Genomic DNA, 22,659 nt, shown 5'->3' with positions numbered 1-22,659 from the left:
GCTACATACAAGGTGTGAAAAATTAAACTTGAGGAAATCTACCAAAGAAAAGATACAGAAGATAAGAGGGAAAGATAAGATTAGAGGAGCAGTCCACAGGTCTAACATTTAAATGATAGAATTCCTGAATGAGAGCAGAGAAAGCAGGGGAGGAAACTCCCCAGCAAGGAAATACATGATTGCCAAGTTGAAAGCAAGTGCCCAGTGTAATGGATATAAAGACTCATAACGACACACATCATTGTGAAATCTCAGAACACTGGAACAAGAGAAGATTTTTTTAAACTCCCAGAGAAGAAAGAAATGGTCATAAACAAAGGATGAGAAAAGAGAACGATTTTTTACTTCTCAACAGTACTGCTGGGTGCTGGAAGCTAAGCATTCAAAATTCTCTAGGAAAATTAGTTCCACCTTGAATTAAAATATATCCAAACATATAAAGCCTCAAAATTTTTATCTCCCATACTCCCTTCCTCAGGAAGTTACTGCAAGATACACATCATCAAATAAAGGAGTAAACCAAGAAAGAGGAAAACAGGGGATACAGAAAACAGGCGTTCTAACAAAGGAGGAAATCTCTAAGATGATGAAGGATGACAGCTCAGCACCAGGAATAGCAGGCAACCAGTCCAGATTGCAGCAGGGAGGGCACAGACAGAAATGTTAAGAGCTCTCTAAAATTAATCAGAAAACAGCAATATGACTTATTATTTAGAAATATGGAGATTTATAAACGTCAGAACAGTCCAAAAATGTCAAAAGTGCTTGGCTCTAGTGATAAGCAGGGCAGGGAACTACTGTCTTTTTGGTAGCTTTTTAGTACCATTTGATGTTTTAAACAATGTGCACAAATTAGTTCAACCCCAAACTAATAGACCTATGGTCTGGTCACAACTGTAATTGTTTTAAAATGAAATGTTAACAGTGATTAGCATTAGCACTATGAGTAATATTTCTTCTTCCTGCTTTTCTCTGTTTTCACTCATTCCTATTGTGAGCATGCATTACACTGTAATGCAAAAAAATAAGATAAACTTTAAGTTTTGAATAACAATATAAAAATCTGCCCATTGAAAAAGTAAATTAAAAATCCTTCCATCTGTCTTTCCCCCGACTTCCTTTGTCAGCTTCAATTAGGCTGCAGAGCAAGAGGAAAAAATGTTTTCAGGGAGGCAAAGTAGATGAGAGAAATGTCTTAGCAATGGTGTGTACCCAGCATCAGAGATGCTACCCTACTCCCACACCCGTCCCCAAAGCAACCTATCTCTCCTCCAATTCTCTCTTTTGTCCCTCCCTAACAAACCAACACAAGACACAGGTCTTCCAAATAACTTCATCTTCATTATACCTTCCAATGTTGTCCATAAATTAGGATATGTTTCTTGGCAATGTCCATCCTGTCCCAAGCCATTGCCAGATTTAATTGTTCTGATGCTGATAAATTTGTGCCTAGGGTAAAAGAAAGGAATCACATATTCTGTTTATAATATCAACATAAAAAGCACACAGTGCCACAGAATGTGAAAAGAGGAAAGGAGGAACAATTGTAACCTTATTTAGACACTCACCCTTTAGCAGAGCTGTTAGGATTGCTAAATCAAGGTCCTGTGACTCTTCAGAATCAGCATCAAAAATGGTAATCTGTAACAGTTGAAAAACAGAAAGCCATACATTTTGGGGACTAGCAAAGAAATGCTTTCAAAAGTACCCACAAGATTTGCTCTTGAGCTAATGAATTAAGTGAAACATTCATCATTAACGTCAAAAATCACAGAGTTAAAAAAATTCTTCTTTTTTTTACTAATAAGAGAGAAAACTTTTAAGTAGGGTAATGGCGAATTGTACACATTCAGGGGATTAAAAAAAAACTGAAAAATTCCAATTATCTTAGAGGAAACATGCATGAAAGAACATTACTGCATTAATTTACTATTCACATGCTATAATAGAAAGAAACTCAGTGTCAATTCCTCATGTAAAGAAAACCATTCCTCATTTTGAAAGAATACGAAATGAGATCCTTCTGTTCACCTAGCTTTAGAAACTAAGACGTTTGCTTTTTAACGAGAAATGAATCCTCAAGGATTTGTCATAAAACAAGTGAGGCAATTACAACGCACCCAGTGAGCAAGCACAATGGACAGTGAAGAAAGCCTTCACAACGTCAAAGCCTCCGGTGCATCCTGGCACGTGACTGATTTTTTTTTAAGACAAATAAGGACATTATTTATGATTATAAAAGGTCTTCTCCTGTTAATGAATGTATCTCAATCTTTGCAGATGAAAATATATAGTAAAGGGACCTGTTCAACAGAAAAGAGCCAAGATTGCCAAGTTCTAGCCCCAGATATACCACTAAGTAAGTCAGTCTTGGGTAAATATCTTAAAACCACTGCATCTCAGGTTCCTCACCCACAAGATGAGAGGAACCCACTAAATAATCTCTATGGTCTCATAAAGATAGAATTCTTCTACAATTCACGCTAATAGCCCCTCTACCTAACAGCACCCCCCATGTGCATGAATAAAATCAACCCTCAACTGTGCAGGAGCTGAGAACCTTTCTGTAACATGCAAACCCTTAGCTGCCTTCTCTAGTTCCCTCTTGACTATTACACCGCTCCTTGGTTACTCTCCTTGATGACAGGAGGAGACAAATATAAGGGTGATCCCTTTAATATGTCCTTTTCTTAACCTACTGACTATTGTGGGGAATATAAAATGTAATAGACCATGCACAAGATTTCAACTCTGAGCTCCAGTTTTAGTTCTACTAGTTCATAACTGCATGACTCTGGGCAAATCACTTAAATTCTCTAGGCTTCAGCTTCGTTATCTCTGAAACTGAAATAAACAATCACTGCCATATTGAACTCACTCATGGGGCTATTTCACATGAAAAAATATACTGGAAAGCACACCGTTAATTGCAGACATGGTTGTTATTTTCGTTGGTACTAGGTCAACCAAAATCCCAAAGGGTTTTTCACATCTGTTTAGCCATGCTTAGTCTAGACTGAACTTGTTCAATTGGTTTTTTGAGGGAAGGTGCTTTAATATTACCAAAATCTTGTATGATTTGGTCCAGCCTTCAAATTCTGGAAAGATCACTATGTTATGACATATCTGCATATTTAATGTAACTGTCAGCAACATACTATCCAAATCACTGATAAAAATTTTGATCGAACTACCCTAAAACACTGAAATCTTTTCCTTAATCTATATTACGTTCATAGCCCAAAGTTCGTGGCCTCTATTTTTCACCTGAGAGTTTATTCACATATTTCCATTGTCCAGTGCATCCCCAATGATCTCCTATAGGACATACTGAGGATACTGTGATAGAGTCATCTAAGCCAGCAGACTTGAGTTTATTTAAGACATGGAGCTGTTCCTTTACCCTCTGAAAATATTTACATGTAATTTTCACTAAATTCAATCACTTTTCTGTAATACTGTTATATTATCTAAGTGCTTTTTCCCAGGTACGGTCAGGAATATGACATATGGTTGGAGGGCGGGAGGAAACAAGAAGTCACATTTACTCAACTTAAAGATCAAGTTCTGTAGAGCTATATATAATCAAGTAAGAAATGAAAAATAAAATTGTGAGAATAAATATCACAATTGTTGAACATTAGCGTTTTTTAAGTCAGTTGAGTCATCAACTCATCATACTCACAGAATCCCTGTGCACCATACACTCCATCAGAATTTGAAAAAGGTGCTTGGACTGTTTAAGACTAAAGTTGAAAGTGTTCTGAATCATGCAGATGATCTCCTCCTTCACCTGAGGACGCAGGGTCCTGGGAGAGAGAAATGGTCGTGACTTGACCCAGTGCAGAGAAGGGGACAAGCCAGAAACATCAGCACAAGTACAACATCCCTGCGTCTGTCCCATGTGATGGAGAAGGTTTCTATGGACAGTACTGTCAAGAGATAAATGAATGGGAAGGAAAGCGAAGCAGCAGCACCAGGAGAAGGCTGAATTGAAAGAGAGAATGGACTAATCTGCCATGCTCCTGGGAAGAATGCACTTGGGGCAGGGTTCTCGAGCTGACAGATTTCCAAGGGGTTGTGAATCTCCAGAAATTACGGGCATAATATACTTAAAGAATCTGACACTGTAAAACGAAAGAGAGAGGTGTAATAGAAGAGGAAGCGGGTACGGGGTGGAAGCAGGGCTGAAAGGGGAGAGAAACTTAAGAGAAGAGTTGTCAGAGAGAAATTATAAGCAGTGAATGAATATTTATTAAGTAAATGAGTGGGGTCCACATTTCAGTTTGTACGCACTGTATTTACTCACCTGGCAGAAATATCACGCTTTTGAAATTGGAAGAATCACAATGTGTATAGGGATGGACAGAGAAACCACTAAATAATCTCTAAGGTCTCATAAAGATAGAATTTCAACTTGTTTGAAACTTGTTTGAAACTCCTTGTTTAAAAAGGAAAAAGAGTTAAAACTTCAACTAAGTACAATATATGCGACAAAAATGTCAGTATGTTGATTTCCCCAATTTCTGCTATTTTTACTAACAGCAATTGAATTTAAAGGTGATCTGGGGCCACAGTGGTCTACTCCCTCACTCCCCCTGGAAATCCTTTTTCCCTAAGCTCAGACAGGGCTCAAGGTCCTTGTTAGAGGCCGGCCATTCTTCAGCTAAGCTAATAGCAACTTGCATCACTAGAGGGCATTTTGGTGTTGCTTAATAAATACAAAAACCACTGAAAAATGAATTCCAGTCTCAACCTCTGTCCTCTAAGATATCCAGAGAATTCCAGTCTCCGTCCTCTAAGGATATCCGGCCTACATGAAAGCAGAAATTAAAGAACTAAAATGGAACAATAAAGAGCATACTTTCAGAAATGAAGACTCAACAACTCACCCTTCATCTGCAAAGTGTTTGTGGGTGAAGGCCAGGAGGTCGGCAGCCCTGCCTGTGCCTTCACACACCACCACTGGATCTTTGTCTTTCACAGTCTCCCACACTGAGAGGATGACATTGGGACCACCTTCCACCACCAGCCCCACCACAGGCACTCCTTGTCTTGAGCCTATTTCAGATGACAAACAATATCAAATTGTTACAAAGGAACCCCATCAGCAATTCTGATTACCAGACACAAGTCTTTCAATTACCACATACATTTGTTACTTGCACTAGCCATTCTCTCTTCTTTGACTCAGGCTTGCTTAGTTCAAGGCCAAGCCAGAAGCTTGGACTTTAAATAAAAGTAACATAAATATGGTGAGAGCATCCTCTCCCAGTTAAAAAGTTACCTAAAGGCTTTTGGTAATTAAAAAATAATAATAAGTAGTAGTCTTCAAGAAACTAACGTTTTATCTTGGAAATTTTCAAACATATCTAAAAGAAAACAGAATGATATAATGGATCCCAATGTATCCGTCACTCATCTCCAAAAATGATCAAACTTTTGCCAGTTCAATCAACTTTGAATAGTGGTTATTTCTAAGAACAAGATGGGATGGGTAAACCTCAAAGACTTTTATATTTCAATTTATTCCATTTTTCACTATTTGGCTTTCTTATAAGACTACATATTACTTTATTAAAGTGAGGAAGACAATAAAAAAGGAAAGACCATGGATTCATTGCACTCTTTTTAAAAAGATACTAAGTGAACAAAAGTTACAGAAAGATATGCCCAGTATGATCCTATTTAAAATCCTATTTAAAATGTTAAAACCATATATATGGGTATATATTTTATATATACATATGCACATATCTATAACATGTTACATAAATAACCAGAAAACTCTGGAAAGATATATATCAAATTATTAATAGTAAAGAAGAGAGGGGAAGATTTGGGGAAATGTTGACTGTTTAGTCTATAGATTTATTACTTTACTTAATTTTTACACGACATGTGTATTGATATATTTAAATCAATTTTTTTTTTTTCCAAGAGAAGGAAAATTGGCAGGCAACACCATGCTCACACCTGAGCGACATTGGACCTTACTCTGGGCCCCATGTTCTACAAAGCCCTCCTCTGGCCATGTCCTTCCCCTCACAGTGAGGAGTCTATAGGGTCAAGGTCCAAGGAAAGCCTGTGCTCCCTCTCCTACTTACTAGATTGCCCAGGACCCCAAAATTCTTGCTTCCAGGGGCTGCTTGAACCTCCGCCCCAGGAATATACTTGTCAAAGTCAGAGGCAGCTTTGGGGAGTAGGAGACAAGTGGATAGAGCTTGGACATACAGGCTAGGGTGTCCAGTTGACGTGTGTGAAGCCTGGACATCGTGAGATTGAGCCAAAGGTGGGAAGAGAAGCAGAGAGTGACCTGTAGGCCAGGGGCCAAGGTGCTAGTTCTGTTTCATCTCCACGTTCTGGCTCAGTACTCCCAAAAATCCAGGACTCTGACCTCAAACCTGGCTTCCTGCTACATGTACAAAAGTAAAAGGATTGAACATTATTCTCTTGTTATTTTTGCTGGTTAGCTTGATTTAAAGCTTTTAAATATTTAAACAAATAGTATGTGGGTTTCCATGTGTAACCTTTGTCCTGACTCCACAAATGTTAAGGCTGGGCCTCTTAGCAGGCACCCAAATATCTCATTCAGTCTATTTAATGGCTTTGACATTATACTTCTTTCCTTTTCCACATATCTCCACTTCCTTATTATTTTCTCCCTATCACTAAAAATCAGATGTAAGATACACCAATTGATAGTCATAGGGTTCTTTTAACAACATAGTCCTGTAAAAGCTAAATGAAATGGTGACAATGGTTTATTAAGGCATAAAAGTAATAGAAGAAAATTTAGATGAAAATGCCATTAATTATAGAATTATTGAAACGGATGGAAAAAACAATTTTTAAAGAGAATCTCATATCCTATATAATGACATACTATGCAGTCATTAAATATGTGCTCAGATATGCTTACTGATATGGAAATACATCCATGTTTAGTGGAAGAGGAGGGAAGGCTACAAAAGATATTATATGATCCCAGTGTTCATTTTTAAATGTTGCTCTGTGTGTACATAGAAAATTTCTGAAAGCATACAGGTGAAAAAGTTAACAATGGTAATTTTTTATAGTAAGATTACAGAAAGCTATCTCTTCCTTCTCTTCTATGTTTTCTTTCTTTATCTGAATATGAGAATATGTAACACTTTTATCATCAGAAAAAGAAATCAGTAAGGGTATTCTGCAGGAGAGGGGAAAATAATTCAATTTCTGTTAGATACATCTTTTTAAAGCAATAACTAATCCTCACAAAAATAAATATAAATATATTTATGATTGTTTTCTACAAAAAGGATCTTACTGATGCTACTAATTAAATTTGTTTAAAAAAAATCGTGAAGTTCTTTGCTGACAAATCTCATGAGAGAGCTGCCTCTACTCCTGGCTCCCAGTTTAGGCAGGAATACAACATTACAGCTCCAATGAAAGGCTCTTAGAATAGGCATCCCAGGAAAGGGCTCTCTTCTCCACCAAGACTTGCATTACGAAGACATACAGAGCTGATCCTATTCTTTCCATCCTCAGAGGCTTACAGAACAGGAACTGACACTGGCCACATTTCAAAGGGATTTCTACAGCAACTTTATGAAGTCATCCTTTTTTTTTTCTTATTTTTGGTAAGTGCTTTCTGCGAACATCAAGGATTTGCCAGGGACTCCAAGAAGCCCGGTTGAAAAGAAATGAAAGAAATCAAGAAAATATTTAATTATTGTCATTCCATCCAAGTAAATCCATTTATAACCACATCAAAGACAAACACAAAAATGGCAGAAAGCCTCCCTAGTGAGCACAGGAGGTATGAAGATCAGCTTTGATACCTAAGAATTTTGGGCTTGTTGGGGTCTGTTTTCATTTGTCTTTCCTTTCTATCTTTTATTCTTCCTTTCTTCTTTCCTTCCTTCCTTCTTTCTTTCTTGTGCGTGTGCATGCATGCGTGTGTGTATGTGTGTGCATGTGTGTAAGTGGTTTATTGTTTTTGCTGTTTTCCTGTCAGTTCTCCAGAGAATAATAAATATTACCAATCCACTGAAATTGACTCCACATTCTCTCTCCATGGACAGCAAAACCCTCCTAATAAATCCTAAATTTTAAGGACTTTGAAAGTAGAAATGTAGAATGGCATATGGCGATATGCAAGCTCGGGGCTCTTTTCATTCATCAGGGCTGTTTTCACAAATGGAGAATCAGCAGGAAATAAGAAAGACTAAGAAAGACTTTGCTCTCCTGGGACACACATCATAGCGCTGCACAGAATCCCTGAGCACAGGTGGTGAGCCCAGGTCATCAAAGGCAACAGGACATTTCAGGTAACTGGCATTTCAGAGCCCTGCAGGGCCCTCGCTTCAGGGATTCTCCTTCAGGGCAATCTCTGACCTGCCCTCCTTCTCCGCTCCTCTGTGGGTGTCCCTCCCCACTAGCCACCCCCACCCTGTAGAGGACCACATACCTGCTCCTCTCTCCCCCTTCCTGACCTAAATAAGCCTCCAAACTTCATTCACACTAAGCTCTAAATGACTGGCAACAATTCCCAGAGTCCCTCTCTCTACCCCCACCCCAACCAGCAGACAACCCCCTGTACCAAAGGAGAATAAAAGGAAAGAAAGAAACACATTTGTTGAGGACATGTTGTGTACCCAATACTATTCTGAGCACACCTAACATATTTTATCTCCTCTAATTCTCACAACAAAAGGTACAGGTAGACAGTTTCTTCTGTCTTGTATTAAGAGAACCATTTGACAGATGTTAATTTCATTGCCCAAGGTCACAGGCAGTAAATAGGGCTTTGATCCATCTGACCTCACTACATCTGCTGCTTCAGGGAATCTGGGCCAAAAACTCAAAGGATGTTCAGCATTTTCCAGCCCAAAGTCAAAGGTTTGAAGAAGACCGAGCCTCCTGAGAATCTTCCTATTCCCTGGCATCTCCACTTAAAGGGCAGTAGTCTGCGGAAGATTTAACTCACCAAAAGAGGCAGGGGCCACCTTCCGCTGCCCTGGAGGCAGAGTCTCCATTTCTCCAGGCAGCGTCCAGCCCTCTTCCTCCCTTTAAGGATTCCCACCTCTCCACCCAAGGACACTCACTGATTTTGCCCCCAACTCCTCCTCCTTAGGCACTACCAAAGCACCACTGCCAGCATGTCACAGCAAACCTTCAAAGGTCCCTATTTCTAAAAGTCCTGATTTCAACCCCTTCCCTGACTGAAGCCGCCACACCCTCCTAGAAATGTCATCTTCCCTGACTATCAAGGCTCACAGCCCGCTCTTCTCAGGCTAGTCTCTTCTCGGCTTTTCAGCCATCCACATTCCCAAATCAATTCTTTCTCTACTTTTTCCCTCTATCCATCCAAGCCTAAGGACTCCCAGAGACTCTGCTAAAGTCTCCACTCTGACACCTCCCCTCTGCTGTCCCGCAAGATCCCTTCCTCTCTTCTGTCACCCACAATTTCGTATCCTGCTTTCTTCTCACTGAGGGTTCACAGGTGTTAACTTAAGGCATGGGCCGGCTTGGACCTCTCTACCCTGTACAGATGGCAATGGAGCACTTTGCTCCACAGCAAGGCCCCAGCCAGGACCTGTTGGTTGAGCCCCTGTGGTACTCACGGCTGTGTATTTTCTGCAGAGAGAGGTACTTTTCCAGGTTCCTCCTGAGCTTCATCTCATTGCCATACTTGCCCACAGTGCCATCATCGGACAGGATGAAGTGGGAGTGCATGCAGTTGAGTGTGGTGAGTTTGCTGAGGGGGTTGCCCAGAGTCTGGTACAGGCACACCACCTGCGAGACAGCGAGGACAAGAGACGGTCAGAGCTTGAGATCCTTCCCAGGCCGACTGCTCCAAAGGCCTGTCTATGTACTACAGAGTTCCTGTCCAGGTCAAAAAGTAGTACTTGCTACCAAGAGCAGTGCTTCTCAAGCCATCTGCGGTGAAGAATCAATTTCAGTTTTCTTATTTCTTATTTTTTTATGGACAGATAGGTAGTCCCCTAACGCATGACTAGTATGCGGCTTGTACGACACGAGACTCACAAGTTCAACAACACTCACACACACAGCAAGATAAGCACGCTTACCATATGCTTGGATGTCACAGCACCGTCACATGGCTAAAAACGGTTCCATATATTAATTTTCAATTTCTGTACTTACCTTGTCTCAGATCATTAAAAAACAGTTCAAGGATCTGCACTGGTACACAGACTGCATCACTATCCAGAAACTATGCCTTTTAATAGATCTATTCCAGAATAATATTTGGACACTGATTATTTTTTCTCGTATTCCAAATGAAGCGAAAAGTAAATGGAGATGCATTCATTCAATATAAAATATCCAGATCTTTATTAATATTTGCTGATTCTTCTATAAGCTACTCCAATTCTCATTTTAGAGAGAACAGTACAGTCATTGGTACCTGTGGGGGATTCGTTCCAGGACCACTCGCGGATACCACAATCCACGGATGCTCTAGTCCCTTATATAAAATGGCACAGTATAGTCGGCCCTCAGTATCCGCTGGATCCGCGGTCGGCTGAATCCTTAGGATCCACTGTCACTTGACTCCTCAGATACGGAATCCACAAATAGGGAAGGCCAACTGTGTTTGGAGTCAAAGGGCCCAAGTTTAAGGCTAGGCTCTTCTACCTTCTAACTTTAACTCTGGGTAACACCTGCTTCCTTTCTCAGGCTTATTTTCCTCATGTATAAGTGATGATAATTCCTATAGCAGAGGGTTGCTGTGAGGCTTTAAAGAAATAATGGGGGCTTCCCTGGTGGTGCAGTGGTTAAGAATCTGCCTGCCAATGCAGGGGACACAGGTTTAAGCTCTGGTCTGGGAAGATCCCACATGCCATGGAGCAACTAAGCCCGTGCGCCACAACTACTGAGCCTGCGCTCTAGAGCCCGTCAGCCACAACTACTGAAGCCTGCACACCTAGAGCCCGTGCTCTGCACGGGTGGCTCTAAAGCCACTGCAATGAGAAGCCCATGCACGGCAACAAAGAGTAGCCCCACTCGCCACAACTAGAGAAAGTCCGCGTGCAGCAACGAAGGCCCAACACAGCCAAAAAAAAAAGAAAGAAATTAAAAAAAAAGAAGAAATAATGGATGTAAAAAGCACTACAAATGTTACAAACATTAGTATTTAAAAGTTACCTTTATAATCCCTAAGCATGACACTGAGGCCAGAAACCAAAAAGAAAATGATTGATAGATTTAACACATATTTTTTACACATGGAAAGATGTTCATAAATGATACAAATTAAAATCTGGGAAATGCAGCACACATGGCAAACAAGAATGTTAATAGAATGAATTATAATACAAAAGGTCTTTCAAAATATAAAAACTATGCTTAAAAATGCATAAAAACCACATGGAAAGATGTTGAACCTCACTAGTAATCAGAGAAACGTACTTAAGAAAAATTAGGTGTTATTTTATACCTATCAGAATGGCAAAGTTTAAAAAAAGCCAGAATACCCGAAGCTGGAAATGGTACAAGGAAATGGGCACCCTCATACCCTGTTGGTAGGAATGTAAATTGTTACCACCTTTGTGGAAGACAATTAGTCACATTTTAAAAGTTACATACCAACTGGTCCAAACATTCTACTTTGAGAATAACTTCTAAGGAAATAAGTGTTTTCAGCTAGTTTCAAAAATATATGTGTCTTATCACAACATTAATATCATTTTTTGTAAAAGTTAAAAATAGAAAACATAAATGTACAATACAGAGGGATGGTTAAATAAATTATGGTACTTTAGTACAATAGAACTTTATCAGGCATGAAAAATAAAACTGCACCCTTGGCTCTCAGAATGTGGTCTCTTAATACTATTTCCCACTAAAAGCAACCAGCCATTTCTCTAGGAGCAAAAATTATATATAATGAGCCAAGAACATTTTTTTTCATACTGAAACACAAGGAAGCAATGATAAATGACTAGAATTGTGTTAAAAGGACTCAGGAGACAACCTGAAAGGCTCCACTGGCCACAATGGGACAATATGAGCATGATAAAGAATAATAACTATATTAGAATAACGGATTAAAACATACCAAATATGTTTAACTTCATGAATCAGAAAAAAAAACAACAACAACAACTCACTGTTCACCTTGGGGGATGGTAGATAACCAACTCTATGCTTTGAAAACTGGCAAATAAAGAAAGAGAATCAAATATTTATTCTACCCTTTCCCATACAACTGTACCACAAGGTAAACCAAGCAATTGAGGAGAAAATGTTTCTCTTTATAGAGTATTTAAGCTAATAAATGAAGAAAGAACACTATAATTAAATATTAGCATTTTTGCAACCCTGTTGAAATAATAAATCTAGGCAATGACATCATAAAAAGAGAGAGGATGTTATGTCACAAGGGATGGACACATCTCCTCCTAGGGCATAAACCTGTACAAAAAGAACCTGAATCTGATCATACCTTTGGATCAAACTACCAATTTACAAGAAAGACAAAAGACAGAGAAATAGGCTAAATGTTGCTACAAGAGCTTAAATCTGCAAAATCCAAACTGTGGGAAACTCTTTAGGAATGACCCAGTTTCTTCAACAAATACATTGAAACAAACAAACAGAAAACAAAAAAGGAGATGGTGGGAAAATCCAGAGATCAAAAGCGACTCAAGGAAAAAAACTAAGTGAATGAAGAGACAAATCAACCCATCACAATGTAGGGGAATTTTTTGGATAATGAAATCAAACAACTGAAAAATTGAGACAATCAGAAGCTTGAACACAGACTGGATATTTGATGGTATTCAGAAATTATTGTTAATTTTTTAGGTACGAATATGGCAATGTGGTTATATTTTTTAATTGTCCATATACTTTAGAAATAACTACTAAAATATTTACCAATGAAATTATTTGATGTCTGGAATTTGCTTCAAAATAATGGAGGGAGGAGATGGAGAATGGATGAGGGACTAAACTAAACAAAATTGGCTATGGGTTCATAACTGTTGAAACCGGGAGAAGGGTACGAAGGAGATGATTATTCTAATCTCTCTACTCTTTAATGTGTTCGAAATTTTCCAAAATGAAAGTTAAAACAAACCATAAGCCTGTCTATATTAACTGACATAGAGAATTAATTATGTTAAATAGTTAAGCTGAAAAACAGATTCACAACAATAGGTTTCTGTTGTTACTTTTTTAACACAAAACCTTTTTTTTACTATACATACGTACGCACACATAGAAAAAAATTCTGGAATGATACACACCAAAATATTAACAGTGGTTATCTTTCTTCTTCATACCTTTTGTAACACTTGAGATACCTACCAAAAGTATACATTAGTCTTATAAACAAACTTAGACAAGTCCGTCCCTTTAGAATCATTCTGGCTACTGTGTTGGGATCAGACCTTAATAAGAGACATGGATGAGAGTAGGGAAGGCTATTACAATCATCCAGGTGACAGAAAATAGTGGCTTAAACCTGCTCAGTAACAGTGGAGGTAATAAGAAGAGGTCAGATTCCAGATAGATATATATATATATTTTTAATAAATTTATTTGTTTATTTTTATTTTTGGCTGTGTTAGGCCTTCGTTGCTGCATGTGGGCTTTCTCTAGTTGCAGCGAGCAGGGCTACTCTTTGTTGCGGTGTGCGGGCTTCTCATCGTGGTGGCTTTTCTTGTTGCGGAGCACGGGCTCTAGGCGCACAGGCTTCAGTAATTGTGGCACACAGGCTCAGTAGTTGTGGCTCGTGGGCTCTAGAGCGCAGGCTCAGTAGTTGTGGCGCACGGGCTTAGTTGCTCCACGGCATGTGTGATCCTCCCAGACTAGGGCTCGAAGCCGTGTCCCCTGCATTGGCAGGCATATTCTTAACCACTGCGCCACCAGCGAAGCTCCCAGATATATTTTTAAAGTGAAGCTAAGATAATTTACTGGTGGATCGGGTTTGAGGCACGAGATGGAGATCATTCCAGGATAAGTTCAGGGTTTTGGCTTGAGAACTGCAGGACAAGATTGTCACTTTCTAAGATAGGGTAAGGGAGGCAGCAGGAAGTCAGGAGTTTATTTGGGGTGTATTACATTCAAGATGCCTACTAGATATCCGGATATAGTGCTAAGCTGGCAACTGGATACGTGTTTATCTCCTTCTGTTGTGAAAGGATTGTCTACTTACATCTCTTCCAATAAGATCTGTCCGGTTCTCAATGACACCCCAAGGAGGGATTCCAACTGTCCAGATTTTTCTCAAGGACTGGGACGAATGGGCTTTCAGGGCATCCCCAACATGTTTGGACACACCTATGAACAATCAGTTTAGAGGTCAAACTTTAACTCACAAATCATGCAAAACACTGCGACTGCCAGAAAGAGACAAGTAGACAAGCATATGCAAAAGACCGTTATCAGGGAAAGTTGCTGGCACAGTGGAATTAATTTCTGATACTTTGACTTGCTCTACTCCCTCTTGACACCTCCTTCTCCTATCACTAACCTTTCTACCTGAACAATTCTCCTCTCCCTTTGAGAAATTTCTGCTTACAACCTCAGTTATGCCCCTATTCTTGCCTGACCAGAACATCCTGTAAACCCACCCCTGACATCATGAATGTTCTAAGTATTTTTTTCTTTAACCTTCTTGACTGTCCCAGTAAAACATCCTGAAGGTCCTTGCTTCATTGAGGCAAATTAATTTAACAGCTTTATATTCATAAATATTCCAGAACTAATATATTAGTGTTTGCCTTTCTGGGACTAATAATAATAACAATAATAGCCAACACTTACTGAACTCTTAACTACACACCAGGTGCTTTTTTAAGTTTTACACGCATTTACACTTTAAGTAGGAATTTTTTAAGTCTATTTTATAGGCAAAAATTGAGGCACAAGGAAGTTAAATAATTTGCCCAAGGTTATAGAGCTGGTAGTTTGTACAGTTTGGATTCCAATCCAGGATCTGACTTTTCTTTTTTCAACAGACTTTACTTTTTTAAAAATTTTATTTTATTATTTTTTATACAGCAGGTTCTTATTAGTTATCTATTTTATACACATCAGTGTATACATGTCAATCCCAATCACCCAGTTCATCCCACCACCACCACCACCACCACCCCTGCCCCGCCGCTTTCCCCCCTTGGTGTCCATAAGTTTGTTCTCTACATCTGTGTCTCTATTTCTGCCCTGCAAACTGGTTCATCTGTACCATTTTTCTAGGTTCCACATGTATGCGTTAATATATGATATTTGTTTTTCTCTTTCTGACTTACTTCACTCTGTATGACAGTCTCTAGATCCATCCACATCTCTACAAATGGCCCAATTTTGAATGGATAAAGAAGACGTGGCACATATATACAACAGAATATTACTCAGCCATAAAAAGGAACGAAAATAGACTTTACTTTTTTAGAGCAGTATTAGATTCACAGCAAAATTGAGCCAAAGGTACAGAGATTTCCCATATACCTTCTTCCCTACACACTTACAACCTCCCCACTGTCAACATCCCCTACCAAAGTGGAACATTTGTACAACTGATGAACCTACACTGACACATCATAATCATCCAAAGTCCACAGTTTACATTACATTAGAGTTCACTCTTGGTGGTGTACATTCTATGAGTTTGGACAAATGTATAATAACATGTATGCACCATTAAAGCATCATACAGAAGAGTTTCCCTGCCTTAAAAGTCCTCTGTACTCTGTCTATTCATCCCTCATTCCCCCAATCCTTGATAACCACTGATCTTTTTATTATCTCTATAATTTTGCCTTTTACAGTATGTCATATAGTTGGAATTATGCAATATGTAGCCTTTTGAGATTGGCTTAATCTGCCTTTTAGCAGAAATAGAGTCACAGACATAGAGAACAAACTTATGGTTACCAAGCGGGGAGGTGGTGGGTAGGATGAATTGGGAGATTGGGACTGACATACATACACTACTATGTATTAAATAGATAACTGATGAGAACCTACTGTATAGCACAGGGAACTCTTCTCAATGCTCTGTGGCAACCTAGATGGGAAGGAAAGCTAAAATAGAGTGGATATATAAATATACGTATGACTGATTCACTTTGCTGTACAGCAAGAAACCAACACAACATTGTAAAGTGACTCTACTCCAATAAAAATTAATTAAAAAAAAATTTGCCTTTTAATCACAAACACTACATTACGCCACTTACTCTTTCTATGTACAGTCTGACTCTGTATGTGTCATTAGCACAGGAAAAAAAAAACAACAAAGCCCTGCATATTGCATGCATCTAATGCATAGCACCTAAATCACTTCCTTCTCTCTGGAATCCTCCCCTCCAGCCATCTTTTGCACTTTTCCCAGTCATTTTCTAAAATTGGGGTTCTGGACCACAGAACACACATCAATACCAATAGAGATTCAGATCCATAGGTTTGGCACGCGTTACCAGCATGTGGTGGTGATCGTTTGTCAGCAGCCCACATGTGATCTTAAGACATATTATCTGCTAAGACTCTCTGTAAAACCAGATCTGACAATATCATTCCCTATTCATTCTTCTGTTCAAAATTCTTTGAGGGCTCTCTGCTACATAGAGAATAAAACCTCAGCCTAAATAACATGGCACCCAATCTGGCTCCAGTCTCCCTTGCTGCCCCTGTCCTCTGCCACACGGCACATCCAGCTAGCAGCCTTATCACCTCTTTCTACACATGCCTTAGTCTCCAGCTGTGTACCTTGCCCTGAACTGCCACCTCTGCCTAGAATGCTTTTTCCTACCCTTCTCTCAAGGCCAACATTAAGTGCTATATCCTTCACCAAGCTTTCTTCTCAGGTTCCCTCAGTTGGAACTGGAATTTGTTTTCCTCTTCCTCTCCCTTTTACTCCCAAACACTTCCTTTGTATCTCAACTATGACCCATTCAGCATCGATTTTTGGTTAGTTGCTTACTCTCTGTTTGTTACAGTCACCCACCTCATCACTAAACCCGGAGTCCATATCTTACTCATCTTTCATCCACAGCATCTATCCAAATGCTTTATACACAATAGATTCTTAAAGGCTTGGGGCATTCAATTTAAATAAATGTAAAAAATTCATGCCAAATAATGTTCAACTACAGCTGAGAAGCATCTCAAGCATAGGTTGAAGCTGGTAAGCAAAGCTTCTCAAATTTAAATGTGCATAAGAATCACCTGGGGAGGTCATCAAAATGCAGATTCTGATCCCACCGGTCTGAGGAGCCCGATATCTGCCTTCCCAACAAGCTCCTAGGTGATGCTGATGTTGCTGGTCCAGGGACCACTTCTTGAGTAGTCAGGACCTAAGGAGCTGAGGCTGAATCAGGTCAGACCCTGATTATTGTTTAAGGAAGCTCCAAGTATACCTCATTTCTCAATTTTTTTGTTCATATGAACTATTTCAATAGTCTTCACACCATTATATTTGTGTTCTTTAACTGGCCCTAATCTAAAATATTTTTTTCTTAAAAAAGCAATAAGTAAAATAAAGCATGTAACACAATTAGTTATTAAAAGAAAAAAACCATGCCCAAGTTCACCTTTTTCTTAACTCTACAAAACTTCCCCATCCACCCTCTTTTTTTTTTTTACTGGAAATAAAGTAAGTACTACACATTGGACTTAGAACTCTGCAACCTTTGCTTTTTTCTAAGAATGTGAAACAGTTAATTATCTCAATGAAATGTACCAGAGAAACTACCAGGTTACCCATTAGTGACAAGACGAATCCCTTGGTTTTATTTTTATTTTGTTTTTTCAATCACTTGCTTCCTTCATTCCTTTTTAATCAAAAGAAATTATTCATTACATTAGTACCCGTTGCTTAGTTCTTAGACGTATGTATAGGCCCTAGCCTCTACCTCACAATCAGGTAGACTCATCCTAACCTAACCTGTAAGGCAAAATATAAACGTGCTACAAGTGCTACAGGCAATAAACGCTATAGAAATTAAGAAACAAGAGCGAGTTGAGATAGAGAATGCTTCCTGGGTATGTTGGCATCTAATGTAGATCCTAAAGGTCAAGCAGAACTTAATAGGAAACATTGGCTAGGATATCCCAAATCAAAAGAGGAAGAAGTAAAGGGAAGATGGAAAGCCACAGGTGTGATACTGTGACTTATAATAATATATATTTGGTCTGTTAGTGACACAGAGCTCCTTAAAACCTTGGAATTTCCTAAGTGGTGAGAGTGACAGAGGTGCCTTCTGTTATGTTAATGAGGCAACTTTTGGACATACTGATGGGGGCTGGTTGCCAAGGGAACCAACCAACCACGTGACTAGAGGGTAGGAAATTTCAGTCTCACCCTCAACCATTGGGGAGGGGAGAGGAACTGGAGATTGAGTTCAATTATCAATAGCCAATGACTTAATCAATCGTGCCCATGTAATGAGGCCTCCATAAAAAAAAAAAAAAAAAAAAAAAGAAACAGGGTTCAGAGAGCTTCCAAGTGGGTAAACACGTGGAAATGGGAGGAGGGCATGAAAGTTCTGTGCCCCTTCCCACATGCCTTGCCCCATGCATCTCTTCAATCTACCTGTTCCTGAGTTACATCCTTTTATAATAAACTGGTAATCTAGTGAGTAAACTGGTTTCCTGCATTCTGTGAGCTGCTCTAGCAAATTCATCAAACCCAAGGAGGGGATGGTGGGAACCTCTGATTTATAGCCAGCCAGTCAAAAGCACGGGTAACACCCTGGACTTGAGACTGACATCTGAAGTGGGGACAGTCTTGTGGGACTGAGCCCTTAACCTGTGGAATCTGTCGCTATTTCCTGGTAGACAGTAATTCAGAATTGAGCTGAACTGTAAGACACTCAGCTGGTGCAGAACTGTGGTGTGCTGGGAAAGAACCCACACATGAGAACTGGTGTCAGAACTGTAACATATCAGTAACAGATTAGTAAGAGAGGAGTTTGTGAAGTCAGTAATCCTCAACCCTGGCTGCACATTAGATACCCTTCAGAAGCTTCACCCTGAAAAACTCTAATTAATCTGGGGTAGAACTTGTGCATCTGTATTTTTGCAAAGCCCCCAGATGATTCTCTAACATGCATACAGTTCATAAACACTGATGCAAAAGAGCAGGGTTAGAGGTTCAGGGGCTACTAAATGAAGTCCTTGAATGTCAGATTTCAAGAAGTATGAAAGAGTCAGTGACAGAAACAAGTGCCAGTTATGTAGTTAATTATCTCCTCATGCCCCATACACTCAATGCAGTTGTTGCACATGTCACTGATTTCCAATTCCTGAGAACCTGACCATGGTGAGTTTAGCTCACGTCTATGCCCACACACTACCTCACCACAGTCCAAAGCTCATGAAAACCTATTTTCTTTGCCAGACGTTTACCCAAAGTTATATTAAAATAGCATATTTTAACAATGGTAAAAATACATTCCAGGAAAGGTCTAGGATTCTTCTGCGTTTCTTTTCCAGTCACTACACTTCCAGTCTTTCTCACGCTACCACATGTCCTGGGAGCACTGCAGAGCAGAGGTTAGGTGCTATACTGCCTGATTCACAGTTAAAAAGAAGGAATTAAAAAAAAAAACAGACTGAAACAGGGAATGTGCCTTACCGGTATTAATGCCTTCAGTTATTATCCATGCTCCCGTTGTCTCTGCAGCTTTGACCAAACCTTGGCTGAAGATCTCTTTAAGTTTGGAGGGCATCTTGAAGTTCTGGATGCCCCCGTGGACAGAGATCACCAGCTTTGGCAGTTCCATCTTCCACTCTTTCAACATTAAATGTAATAGATGATCCAACTTTGTGTCATAAGAAGTTCTAATATACTGGAAGATATGCATATACACATATACATAAAATAGTGGAAAATACCTGCCACGTCGCAGTAAGCACACAGCAGGGCAACTGAAATGCCAAAACTTGAAAGAAAATGTCTAGGATCTCTTTAAAAGTTCATCTTCATATAATGGAAATATTTACTTTGAAAAGACCCCACACCCCCTTTAAGTTCCTTCTGAGAATTACAAGTCACCATAGGAAGGCTTCCTGTGGTTTTCAGGGTTAGTCTACCAATGTCCTCTGGAAGGTCTGAGGTAAGGCAGAAATACTTCAAACTGGCAAAAATCACTATGCCAGAAAACCCATTTAAAAAAAGTTTTAGAAATAAGTGAAATGAGGTTTTCTCATAAATGCTATGGCTTTTAATTTACTGGACCATTTCACATATTTGCATAATTTAAATTAAGATCCAGAAGCATGTTCATTTATTTTAAATTTTACATTCTAACCATTTCCTATATATATCAGCTCTCTAAAAACTTCTTTTCCAAAATAAAAACTTTTCATAAGAGAGTCAGTGTAACCAAAAGAAAAGACGGAAATCAGGCAGCTCCAGAACCATTTTGCATTTTGCCCAAGATTATAGTGTATGGCTGGCTTTCTTTTCCCAGCCAATGCAGCCACATACAGACTGATAAAATCATATTGAGATGAGTGTGAGCCAACCAACAGCAAGAATAAGTCGGATTTATAGGATAAGGACCATAGGAAACCATGAGTTTATAAAACTATAGCAAAAATAACCACAGGTAGAGATCGCCATAGATATGCAAATAGGAATTATCACATTGTCCTCCAGAATGTGATAGTGATTTAAAACAATTGTGTTCGTCTTTGAAATTCTTAAAACAGAATCCCTTTATTTCATAATTAAAATATTAGAATTTCTGACATGAGGATGGTGCAGCCATCACAGGATGTAGTAGAAAGAATCTAAGGGTAACTAGGATTCAGTTTACAAGTGAGAAAACTGAGTTGCCACGGCTTTATCACATATTCAAAGAGTAGGAAAAATACAAGTTGACCTTTGTGAAAGGGTTCATGTTGCCCCGAATGATGAATAAGGGCAGAGGAGGCAGCTCTGGTTTAGTTCTCCTTCTCTCTCTCTCAGTTCTTTCTCCCAGGTAGTCCTCCCTTTCAGTTATAAGTCCTTTTAGTCCTAGAAGATACTTCTTGAGATTTCAGGATAACACCTTGATCAACTAAATTATCAGCACTAGACTCTTTTCTTCCAAAGGCCAGCTGAAGCCGGTGCTAAGGTTTTATGACTCTCTCTTTCCCCTCCTCCTCCTTTATCATAACTCACCTCCAAACCTCTGTGGAAGGAGGTGGGAGGGATAACAACTAGAAAGGGAAATGCAGCAGAGGGGATGAGTAACCAGCTCTCCCAAGCTCTCCTGCTGTGCATGCTAAACGTGAAGTGCAATTCCAGGCTGAAATAGAAGGGTAGCCTCTTCTGAGAGATCAAATAAAATGCATTCAGGCACAGAGGATGTAACAGGAGCCTAATGCTAAGCATAAAACGTATTAGTGATCAGATCTGTCTAAACATGTTTTCAGTTTTCCTAAATGTACCATATTCCCCCTTGGCCTTCCCACAAGCTATTCCTCACACCTACAGTGGTCTTACCCTTCTGTCTCACCAGACACCAAACACCTCACTCATCTTTCCCCTCTCAGCTTAGCCATCCCTACTCTCAGATGGCTTCCTTGACACATGCACACCACCCCAGAAAAACAGGAGGAGTTCCCTTTTTATTCTCTCAAAGAACCCTGTATTCCCCTTTCCCAGCATCCCCACCGTCTGGGGTAATTGTATATTTATTTCCTGTTTCCCTCACTAGACAGTAAGCAATGTTAGTACACAGAACATATTCTCTTTGGGGCATAGCAAAGTATGGGCAACTGATAAAGATCTGTTGAATGGATAAAAAAATGAGTAAATGAGGATGATTATAAACAAACATAAAAGCAAAAGGAAGAAGATGAACAATTAAGGGAAAAATTACATAAAGAGTTCTATGAGAGTCAGCTTCCAAAAAGGATTGGAGGACAGTTTTCTTGCCAACTAAAACAAACAAAAATCAATGCACAGTTAGATGCAAGTGGATTAGTAATCAGAAATGTCGATTACTGTACAATTATATTATGAAACCTTATTATGATTGCACTATTAAGAACAGTTTTTCAAATCCTTTTAACTGATGATGCACTGCAGGACACAACTGATTCTGAGCTTTCCTGAGGTAGGCTCCCCCTGTATTTTCCCCAAGGAAAGCTGCCTCTAATAAGGCAGTGTACAGTTAACAAGGTCAATAGAAAACAGCTGAGAGACAGCTGACCTGTCAATACTTACGTGAATCACAAGTGAATTACGTGAATCACATGTAAAATTACTATATTAGGGACAGGAGAAAAACTGGCCTGTAGAGCCCAGCACTATCATTCAGGGGGTACAGAAATTTCCCCATTTTCTTCCTGAGAAAAGGCTCTCACAAGGGCATAGCAGGCACCAACAGCCACAGGTTAAGTAAGTTACTGGGAATTGCTATAGCCGTGGTCAGGTGAAGTCTGTTCTTCGGTAGTAACCTTTGTACATTCCTTAAGAAAAGGGAAGCCGTTTGGCAACTGCCTCATGAGCAATAAGCCATTCTCTTCTGCAGAGGGCATAACCTGGCTGAAAGAAGTCAATCAAAGAGCTGGCCACACCACACCTGGGTAAGGTATCATGCCCCTCAGACATAAAAGAAAAAGAAGAGTCAGGTCATTTTTGTCAACAGGTAAGTAACACGGATCGCCTTTGCAATAAAACCTGGTCATCTGATCATCTAC

General features: G+C 39.5%; 1 protein-coding gene across 1 annotated transcript in view; it reads right to left on the bottom strand.

Annotated features, from left to right (window-relative positions):
- TRPM6 (transient receptor potential cation channel subfamily M member 6) overlaps positions 1-22,659 on the bottom strand; it is a 192,901-nt gene that overhangs the window by 79,204 nt on the left and 91,038 nt on the right. Inside the window, exons 7-13 of the mRNA XM_027105679.1 lie at positions 19,601-19,814; positions 14,177-14,301; positions 9,612-9,783; positions 4,893-5,061; positions 3,686-3,809; positions 1,569-1,641; positions 1,349-1,449 (exon numbers count right to left, since the gene is read on the bottom strand). Of these exons, the coding sequence (XP_026961480.1) occupies positions 1,349-1,449; positions 1,569-1,641; positions 3,686-3,809; positions 4,893-5,061; positions 9,612-9,783; positions 14,177-14,301; positions 19,601-19,814 (978 nt within the window). The remainder of the gene's footprint in view (positions 1-1,348; positions 1,450-1,568; positions 1,642-3,685; positions 3,810-4,892; positions 5,062-9,611; positions 9,784-14,176; positions 14,302-19,600; positions 19,815-22,659) is intronic.

Source organism: Aethalodelphis obliquidens, unplaced genomic scaffold (genome assembly GCF_003676395.1).
Source record: "Aethalodelphis obliquidens isolate GAN/ISIS:26980383/991018 unplaced genomic scaffold, ASM367639v1 scaffold7, whole genome shotgun sequence".
NCBI classification, from domain to species: domain Eukaryota; kingdom Metazoa; phylum Chordata; class Mammalia; order Artiodactyla; family Delphinidae; genus Aethalodelphis; species Aethalodelphis obliquidens.
This window is presented reverse-complemented; position numbering and strand designations above follow the sequence as displayed.